Source organism: Terrapene carolina, unplaced genomic scaffold (assembly GCF_002925995.2).
Source record: "Terrapene carolina triunguis isolate 2854851 unplaced genomic scaffold, T_m_triunguis-2.0 Scaffold30679, whole genome shotgun sequence".
Lineage (NCBI taxonomy): Eukaryota > Metazoa > Chordata > Testudines > Emydidae > Terrapene > Terrapene triunguis.
The window spans coordinates 2,094-12,116 of NW_020695030.1; the positions used below are offsets into that span (position 1 = coordinate 2,094).

The 10,023-nt window shown below is 59.4% G+C and overlaps 1 protein-coding gene across 1 annotated transcript; it reads right to left on the reverse strand.

Annotated features, from left to right (window-relative positions):
* Positions 1–585: 585 nt before the first annotated feature.
* On the reverse strand, positions 586–6,698 carry LOC112123832 (phospholipid phosphatase 2). The gene is made up of 6 exons (XM_024222417.3): positions 6,659–6,698; positions 5,425–5,576; positions 4,690–4,967; positions 4,161–4,218; positions 3,527–3,703; positions 586–2,675 (listed from the first exon to the last, which is right to left on the reverse strand). Exons 2-6 carry the CDS (start codon positions 5,458–5,460, stop codon positions 2,541–2,543), a joined length of 684 nt encoding a protein of 227 aa, XP_024078185.1. The 5' UTR covers positions 5,461–5,576; positions 6,659–6,698; the 3' UTR covers positions 586–2,540.
* Positions 6,699–10,023: the final 3,325 nt, after the last annotated feature.

The following is a 10,023-nucleotide window of genomic DNA, read 5'->3' on the forward strand; positions in this document are numbered from 1 at the left end:
CAAGGGCCAACCTTTTTTTTGCAAGCGCTAATTAAGCAGCTGCACCTTTATGATGTAGGTGAGTAGCATCATCTCTGGTTTATAGACAGGCAAAACTCAACACATGGATATTCAGGCCCGGTTTTTCCCAAGACAGCTAAAAAAAAAAGTGCCTCTCCCCTCATTGACAAGAGCTGCTCCATACTGGACGCTTGGGCTTAAACTGACGTGACCATGGTAACACGGCAAATCAGTGGCAGGGCTGGGAATTGAACTGGTTTCTCGACTCCCCAGTGCACTAACCATTACTCAGCGCTGCTTTCCACCACTCCAAGGTTATCATCTGAGGAGCATTTTTATGCTTGTTGCCCTATGTTGTATGCCATTTCAAAGCTCTTCCAAGTGTCCATCCTATCCCCCCCTTCTGTTTCTAAACCACCAATTGCCTTGCCAATTACAACACACTCAGAAACCCGACAGCAAGCCCTACTTTCCGTCCCCGACCACAGCTTTTGGACAGATTTTTTTTCCGTGGATGCCAAAGGGAAAGAGTCACACTCAGCTCTGGCTTACAGGGGAATGCAAGAAAAACAGTTCTCATTCAGCGAGCTTTTAGGCAGTTTTTAATGTCGATATAAAATAATAATCCTACCCTGGTCCCGTTACACAGAGCCAAGAAACTTGAATGGTTACCACCTCTGTCTAGCAAAGGGCCTACGGCACTTCTTTGCTCTAGCAACTTTTAAGGCACAAGAAGTTAACAGACATCTAGAAACCTGGTAAACTTTCCTGATCTCTCTTAGGTATATGATCCCCCATCACTGCAGTATCTGAGCACCTCACCATTTTTAATGGATTGGTCCCCACAACACCCCCTGTGAGGGAGGCTAGTACTATTATTGCCATTGTACAGATGGAAGTCCAGAGAGGCTAAGTAACTTGACAAGGCCACACAGGAAGTCAGTTGCAGAGCAGGGAATTTAACTCAGGTCTAAATCTCAGACTAGGGCACTAGCCCCTGGACCATGCTTCCGCTCAGTGACGGTGGCAGTTTCCCCATTGGTCCACCTCCTGTTTAAAAGGGCAGCCAGGTTAAAAATCCTAATTAAAAAAAAGAAAATGGATATACAGAGAGCGAATGAAATTTACAGGATCTGAGGCATGAATTGTGCAATCCGAGCCGCTAGCACATAACACAGAGCCAACCGCAGGACCCGTGTTCGCTTTCCATCACTCCTCCCGATTGTTTTCCTTTCGCATGTCACTCCTCTAGGATCTGCTGAAAGGCAGAACTGGTCGGTTTCACTCACTCTTGTTTCTAGTCGTTTTCATATAGCCTAGCCCAGTTTCCTGGGGCTTGCCTGGCAAAGCCAGCAAAGAAAGGGATGGGGGGAGGGTATCGATGTTAAGAACCCAAAACCCATTCCCACTGAAATGTTAAAAATCTATAATTTGAGGCAAACGTTTCTATTAATTTGGGGTTTCATAAAAATCCCCCGTTTTTAAAAACAAAAAAACAAAACATTTAAACCTATGTATTTCGAGGCCACAAACATCTGTGGATTAAAAGAATAGACCTGACACTGCCATTCTTTCAGGATGATCTAATTTAAAAATAAAAAAAACACACGGAATACAAAAAACGCATGGTCATGAAAATTTATGTCGTTTAAAAGGAGGCCCAAGTATCCTCGGTGTCAGAGGCAGCGGTGTGGTGGAGGCGAGGTTGTTAGCAGGAGCTGGACCAGGTAACGGGCTCTCTCAAAGGGCCAGAATCCGTGTCCGTCTCCAGACTGCAATTTAGTTCCTTTACCACAGAAGATTCTTTAATTGGGGGGGAAAATCAGCTGAGACGGCTGCAGAGTTTCCTACGGAGCATCCAGGGCACGTCACAAACTCAGGTGGCAGTTCACTCCAGCACGGCGGGGTCAGGGGTGACGGGCGCAGACCCTCCCCAGGCATCGATCATTTGCATCGGCTGCTGGTTATTGGGAATATTTTAAGGTGATCAAGCTGCAGAGAAGAACTCGGGCTCAAATCGTTAGCCCGGCAATGTTCCAGTGGCATCGGCCTCCAGGTTTTGTCCCAGCGAGGATCCGGAGTCATCAACGCGAATATAATTTGATGCTCTCAGCACACCACACCACCTCAGGCTTCACATGGAGTTTACTCTTCGCTTCACAAGCAGTCCCACCCCTGTGCCTCTTCCACACAGAGGGCTGGAAAGCCACCCTCAGAAGCATGAGACGCACCCACCCACCCACTCATGGAGGGATCCAAGCCCCTGGACCTGAGAGGCAGGAGGGCTGGTTTATCTGGCATCGGCCACCGCACAGTGCTCCATATAAGCGTTAAAAGTCTTTGCTTGGTTCCCCCTGGGGGGGGGGTCCCTCGGGTGCCATGGCGCCATGCAGTAATAAGGAACTCATTAGCCGTGGAACCAATTAACGAGATAAGCTGCTCTTCCCAGTTCCCCACCCCAAAGCCCTGGCAAGCAGCCTGGTGGGGCCTGGGATCTGCCATCAGCTGTCCAGCAGCACTGCCCCCCCAGCTCCCACAGCTCAGGGTGCTCCCGGATAGCTGTAGTGGTTGTGATCGGGCTCGCTCCTGGTCAGTGGTAAGCTGGGCTTGTGCTCCGGGTCCTTCTCACACTGGAGAGGCGGACGCTGCTTGAAGAAGTCAGAGACATAGCGGACCTGGGGGGGGAGGAAGAAAGAAGAGAAAAGAACGAGGCTTTAGGGGATAATTCCATCGAGGGAACATCTCTCAGTGGATCCAGCTGCCAGGCCAGAGCTCAGGGAGATCCGGGCCATGGGGCCTGGCTGCATCCAGCAGCCTCGATAAAGTTTTGGTCTGAGTGACTTGCCCAAGGTCACGCAGCGAGTCAGTGGCAGAACTGGGAACAGAGCCCAGGAGTCCTGACTCCTTGTGCTTGGGGACCGTGACGCACTGCTCTGCTGCACAGGGCGAGGGAGGAGGAGGGTGTGAAGCAATGTCGTAGAGCATCCCAAACAGCTGCTGCTGGCTTAGCCTGTCGGCTCCCAGCAGAGGCCGCTAAGGAGGAACTAAGCAGCACCTGAGACTCTGAACTGGGGCGAGCAGGAGTCAGAGCCCTGGGTAGGAATTCAGAGCTTGTGCTGCTGCTGAGACCGGGGATAAGCCAACCCGGTCGTTCCCGCTGACCCCTGGGGCGATCGGCGGAGCGGGACACAACAGACCAGGTGCTAATGCGATGGCAGAGCGGGTGGGTCGCCTTCCTCAAGCATCAGGCACCGGCAGTTACCTGGATTTGGGCAAGGCCGATACAGAGGGAGGAGGCTGAATCGAGACGCCCCGTTTCTGGGCTGGGTGAGGTCGAAACCACCACCCAGCGCAAAGCTGCCGGGCGTGCAAGATTGTGAGGACGGGGGGTGGGCACAGGGCTGCAAGGTTGGGGAGAAGGGGGGGTGCTAGGATCCATCCGCCAGCAGGCGGTGCACAAGGCAGAGCCAGAGAGCCCACAGTGAGCATGGAGGGAGGGGTGGGGATGCCCCCCCCGTGCGCTTACGATGAGGATGGCAATGAGCGCCCCCTGGAGGAGCCCCACCAGCACATCACTCCAGTGGTGCTTGTAGTCGGAGACCCGGGTATAGCCCACGAAGATGGCGAAGGCGATCAGGAAGAACTGGATTGTGGGGCGCAGCAGCCGGGCCCACTTCCCGATCAGCCGGGCCTGGACATACAGCTGGGGAGAGAAGGGACGGTCAGTCAGTCGCCCCGGCGCGGCCCCCAGCCCAGTGCCAGCAGGGTCGCTTCACCCAGACGTTCCCACCCCGGGATCGCCACATGGACCATGCGCAGGGGCCCAAAAACAAGTGGGGCAGCACGACCCCGCTAGCAGGGGCAAGGGCGGTGGTGGCCATACCGCTCGATTCTGCCCCCCGCAGGTGGGTGGGGGCGCTGCAGCTCAGACAGGCAAAGGGATTAAGCCAAGTTCACACAATCAGGGGCACAACTGGGAATAGAACCCAGGAGTCCTGACCCCCCCGGCTCTACCCACTGGACCACACCTCCCCCCAGAGCTAGGAATAGAACCCAGGAGTCCCAACCCCCACCCCCCCCCCCGGCTCTACCCACTAGACCCCACTCCCCCCTTTCTCTGCTGCGACACAGCGCACGCACACCCAGAGAGCGCTACTCACTGCCAGGAACACCATACAGTACATCCCAAAGGAGGAGTGTCCGGAATAGAAGGATAACCTGGAAGAACAAAGACCAGGATCAGGATGAGAGACCCCCACTCCCTCCACCCTGCCCTCAAATAAGCCCACGGGACACCTCTCGCTCCCCTCAGGCATCTCTCACACTCTCCAATCCCGTGGGTAGGTCCCTGGAGCATGAGGCCCAGCCACGCTTTCCCTCCACCTCCACACGCTCCTTCCGACTCCGCCCTCCCACCTCACATAGCCTCAGCGAGCTGCTTCCCCAGCCTGATGGGGGATCCCTTCCCAGGTCCGCAGCTGCCATTGGTCCGTCATCCAGCGGCCAGGAAGGTCCATGGCTCCTTGCCCAGCCTCTCTCCCCTCCAGCGCTCCCCACCGGGAGGTGGCAGCACACGGTGGATCTCAGTCTGGTGGGGTGTTTCTCAGGTTCTGGGCTGGTCTCAAGCCGCCCTCCCCCACCCCCAGCACCCGTGAGAAGGTTCCCCCCCCGTGAAGCCCCTTGTGTCACCTGGACTCGGTGATGTTCCTGGCATCCCCCCGGCACACGTTCTCCAGCTGCTTGTAGACGGAGCAGTTCACCTTGGACCAGTCCGGGTCGCAGACGTCCAAGAAGTTGGGCCGGAGCCGGCCGATCATGTACTTGGCCAGGTCGGTCAGGGACTGGCTGACGGCCCCGCCGAAGAGGAACGTCCCCAGTACCTTGTAGAGGGCGGCGAGGTAGTTGTTGTACTCGGACTTGGAGTGGAGTTGCTCAGCGTACACCAGGTAGGCCTCGCCTGCGGAGATCTGCGGAAGCCAAGGGAGAGGCAGTGAGCGGCCGCCCGAGAGGAGCCAGGGCCGGCTCTGCTCTCCAAGACCTGGGCGGCAAGGACGGCAGAGCCAAACCCAGCTGGAGCGGCCAGGAGCACGGCTGCAGAGAGGCTGCTCCCAGCAGCGTATTGCTGCGGGGTGGTGGTGAAGGGAGCTGCTGGCTCTGGGGGAAGCTCCCAGCAGGGGACAGAGAGGCTCTGAGAGTTATCCCTGTCCTAGCCTCTCCCCACAGGGAGCCGGCCGCACAGTCAGATCAATGGGACCAGAGATGCCCTTTGAGCCCCGGCAGGGCCGGCTGGTCGGTGCGGGAGTCAGCTAAGGGATCTGCTGTCCAGGTTGTGGTGTTCCGGGATGGGGTGGAGCAAGGCCGTCTAAGAGGGTGCTCAGGAAGGGGGGGGGGAAATGAAAGGGGGAGCCCCCCAGGTTTCCTTACAATGAGGACGGTGCAGGTGATGGTGACCCCCGCCATGAGCCCGTGGGTGATGGTGTCTGGCCTGTAGGGGTAGCGGATGGAGTCATCGTTGCAGTAGAATCCACGCTCGTACGGAGAGTTCACCAGAGTGAGGATGATGAAGGGCAGGGAAGCTGAAGGCAGAGCAGGGAGGGGAGTCAGGAGGTTCTCTCTGCAGGAGGGGGCACAGTCCCCCCCCCCAGGGGTATATCTCCCTCGCTCCCCCCTCCCCTCTGGAGAGCAGGGAGATACCCAGCAATGGGCTCCATGTCCCATCCTGGCTGGCACAGGTGGAACCAATGTCCCTTTCGCTGGTTCAGAGATGTGCCGGCTCCTGGCCCAGCCGCCCCCATTCACCCAGGCCTAACTGGGCTCAGGGAGCCGCAGACCAAACCCGGACAGCCCCGGAACCAGCCGCCGGCCGCCCCTGCCTGGATCTGCGATGGGATTCGGAGTGTCCTCACCCTTAGGTGGCCGGGTCCTGGTTGGAAGGAACCAGACACGGGGCCCATCACAATCTCTGTGAAAGGAGCTGGCGGTTTCCTGTCCAGTGGGCAGGTGCCCACAACACCGCCACTGGCATGAACGCCCCCCGGTTCAGTCCTTACCTGTGTGCTGAGCCTGGGGCCAAGGGGCACCGGCAGAGGGCAGCACATGGGGGAAGGCTGCTCCGTCACTGCCCACACGGCACCTACTCTCCGGCTAGAGGGGGCTCCCGAATCCAGAGGGGACAAGGCAGCCCCTCCGGCTGGCACTAGAGTCATTTACGACCCTGACCCACGCCCCCTCCCCCACATGTCCCTGTGTCACTCACGGAGGGGGGTAGCTGGGGTGTAATTCAATGCCGATGTGCCCCTAGGCTGGGGCAGATCCCAGGGAAGGATCCCGAACTCTCCAGCACCTGGCCAAGTTCGGAGACAGGATCCCAGGCCAGATGGACCATCGGTCCGACCCAGCACGGCTGTTCTAAAGGGTCTCTCTAGCCCTGGGTCGGGGTCACCGGCAGGACCGCACAGATGGGCCCAATCACTCCCAGGCACCCACCTTCCCCCGGGGAGGTCTCGACGTCAGTCACAGCTGCCCTGATTCTGCCCAAGGCAACTGGCAGAGGAGCTGGCACCCCCTGGGCCCTCCCGTCCGCTCCCTGGCTGCTGCCGATTAGCAGAGCCCCGTTATCAGGCCCTGGCAGCTGCGAGGTTGCTGTAAACACAATCACCTGCAGAGCGGAAATTGCAACTCAGCTGCAAGGAGCGTCTCTCCCATCTGCCGCTAGGCACTAGCCCCCCTCGCACGGGCCCACGTGTCCCTCACCTGCGGCTCCGCATTCAGCCACCGCCGCAGAATGGTCTAAACCGGAGAGAGCCACAACCCTGGGTCAGAGCGAAATTCAAGCAGCCATATTGACTTAGGAAGGGTGGGCTTGTGTCTAAGGCCCCTGCATTGGCACTCAGGAGATCTGGGTTCAGGCCCCAGCCCTGCCACAGATGCCCTGCGTGGCCCTGGGCAAGTCACTTTGGTTCTGCCTCAGTTTCCCTGCCTGTAAAAATCAGGGTCATACTTCTCTCCCAGTCTTTACCTGTCTTGCCTACTTAGACTGCAAGGTCTTTGGGGCAGGAGCTTTTCTTCTACTCGGTGTACGTACACCACCTCGCACAACGCGGCCCTGATCTGCGCTGGGGCTAGGTGCTGCGCTTAGGTGCTACTGGAGTAGACAGAAAGACATCGAACACTTGCCATTCTCCAAATGCTCCACAGACAGCTCCCCCTGTGAATTTCTCCCCTTTACAGATGGGGAAACTGAGGCACGGAACAGGGACATGGCTTGCCCCTGGTCACCCAGCAGGTCAGTGGCAGGAGGTGGGGTTACGAGTTTTTGACGGCCAGCCCTGTGTTTATATGCCAGCCCCCACCACGTCCTAGCTGTGCTGCGCAGGCCCAGAGCCGCCCATCTGCAGAGAGGGGGTGATATGCCGGGGCAAGGGGGAGGGGAAAAGGGGGAGCTTTACTGGAGGCGCTAGGCACTGCTGTCAGGAATGAGGCCCCCGTGTGCCCGGTGCTGCACACAGCAAAACGTGGCTTCTGCCCCGGAAAGCTTCGAATGTAACTTCCCACAGTCATGCAGAGCCAGGAATTAAACGCACGTTTCTGGAGTCACAGCCCCTTGCTCTAACCACCAGACTATACTGCCCCACCACCTACAATACTACAGGGGGTGGCAGCTCTTCCTCATCCCACCACTACAGCATCCAGCGGGATGAGGCACCCACGGGTCTTCATCCTCCTCCCCAGGGAGTCGAGGCGATGACTAAGGACAGGCCGATGCCAGCGGGCCGGGCACAGAGCCCGAGGAGGTGGGGCTGGTGATTTCAAAACTCAGCCATCCCCAGGGCCAACATGCTGCCAGCTCCCCTTGCGCCCAGGAGGCCTCGGAGAATCCTGGCCCAGCCAGCTCCCCCTGGGGGCTGACTTCATCTGCACCTTCCTCCTACACCGTATAGACCCACCCAGGCCGGGCTGACGAGAGGCGAGGAAAAGGGAGGACAATCGTACTAGGGCCTCTGACATGCAGGCAGCCGGACTCCGGCTCCCCCAAGCAGGGCCAAATCTCTGGGGGACCCCCCCGCCCCAACCCCTCTCAATCAACATAGCAGGTCGCCCGTATCTTCTTCAATCTTCCAGCTGCCCCAGTCCCTCCATCTCCTGGCCACCGCCAGCCAAGCAGGGCGGTGACCCCCTCTCCTGGCCAGTCGACCTGCTTCCCTTCAGCGCAGTGCTCTTAGAAATGGGGTCCCAGACCCCCCCAGTCCCTGGGCAGACAGCACATCCCTGGGGCCGCCCCCGAAGACCCTGTCGCCCTCCTACAGAGCTGCTGTTCCCAGGAGCCGATAGCCCTTCACTACCAACAGGGAGAGAAGGCTCCCAGCCTAACTTTGCGCTCTTCCAAGCCAAAGGCAGACCGCTCCCTCTGCCTGCAACGGGGCCACGCCACCGGTGACCAGCCCCTGGGCCAGGATGAAGGTAACGAGCCCCTCCTCCCCCCCCCCCGCATCTGTCCCCAAGCTGAGGCTCCACCCCCCCCACGCTGTCCCCTCCGCCAGCTGGCTCATTCACGTCAATTAAGACGGCAATTTTCAGCCCCAGAGGTTTTACCCAAAATAGCAGCCCGGCGCCTGCGTTCGCCGGATGAGCAAGCGGTCGTTAGCGTGACATCTCAGCAATTACCTGTGGCGGCCGGAATCTGGAGGGGGAGAAGGAATGCGTGCTAAGGAGGAGCCGTTTTCACTAGCCTCAGCCAGGCTCTGCGTTATAGATGGGGCCACGGTGCGTGCCCTGAGGGCCAGCGCCAGTAACATCACTCAGCCCAATCCTGTCCCATGCTGTCTATCCCCTGCACGCCATCCCCCAGCTCAGACCGTGCCGCAAGATCCGACCCACTCCCCTGGAGCCCCGCAGATCCGACCTGCTGCTCCCTGCATCGCCCCAAATCCCCTCCCCGCAGCAGAGCCGTTCCCCACGGAGATCATGCTCCGCCGGGCCGATATTTACACAGTCCGCGTCACAGGTGCAAGGCCGCAGCTCCCCCACCTTCCCGCACACGCTGCCCGTGCCAGCTCCCGGGTGGAATCGGCAGCGGGGCAGCTCCCATTCTGTGCCAGCTCGGGCAGAGTGGAGGCCTGGCAGTCAGTGCCGGGGTGGGGCAGGAAGAGATGGTCACCCCACCCAATTGGTCCGAACCCTGCCTGTGCAACAACTCCCCAGGCTGCAGCAGGGCACGCAGACCCAGATACAACGGCCCTGTGCAATGGAGCCCGAGAGCCAGGGCAGGGGCTCCCAGCAGGGGCACTCCCGTGGGGCAGGACATGAGCCCAGCAGACGTGCTCCAGGGCTGGCTGGGCCGCAGGAGTACTAGCCCTACCCAGGCAGCCGTGGGTACACACATCCCCCTGCCCGGTACGCTGGGGGATCCCCACCCATGACTCCACAAGGGGCTCAAACCTCATTCTCCGAACAGCTCCAGCCCTGCAGGGATGCCTGGGAGACGGGGCTCTCCCACGCCCCCCTGCACTCTGCGGACGCCGTGCTTTGCCCCAGCGAGGGACGGCGCTTTCCCAATGGTGACCCCATGGCGACATGGGGGAGGAGGAAGCCGGCAGCGCAGCGACAGGACCGGACCAAGGGCCGCTTTCCGTTCGACAAGGCCCTGCACGTGCTGGAGCCCACCCAGCCCCACCCTCCACCACGACAGGGTCCCACAGCCACCTTCGCGGACCCAAGCGCTGTTCTGGGAGCCAGGCACCCCGGTGCAGTCCCACTTGTGGGAGTGGCACCCCCTGGTGTCATGCTCCTATAGCCACACAGGCAACTTAACCCCTTGAGAATGCACCCCCCCTTCTGTAACCGATCGAAGAGGCGCTCTGGGAACTGGCAGCTCTCCTACATGAAGCCAGCCAGGAGCTCAGTGTCCGCTGTCATACAGGGGCTGCGGCTAATAGGTTGGTTCTATCCGTATAGGGCCACAAGGACTGTCTAGGCCTGGAGTGGGCACTGCCATGCACAGAGCCCAGTTAATAGAGCTGGTCA

Coding starts and splice junctions, on each gene's coding strand:
- LOC112123832 (XM_024222417.3), bottom strand. CDS start 5,460: ATGGCGGGGGTCACCATCACCTGCACCGTCCTCATT. Junction 4,968..5,424: donor TCACCTGCACCGTCCTCATT/GTAAGGAAACCT, acceptor TGGCTTCCGCAG/ATCTCCGCAGGCGAGGCCTA. Junction 4,219..4,689: donor AGGAACATCACCGAGTCCAG/GTGACACAAGGG, acceptor TTGTTCTTCCAG/GTTATCCTTCTATTCCGGAC.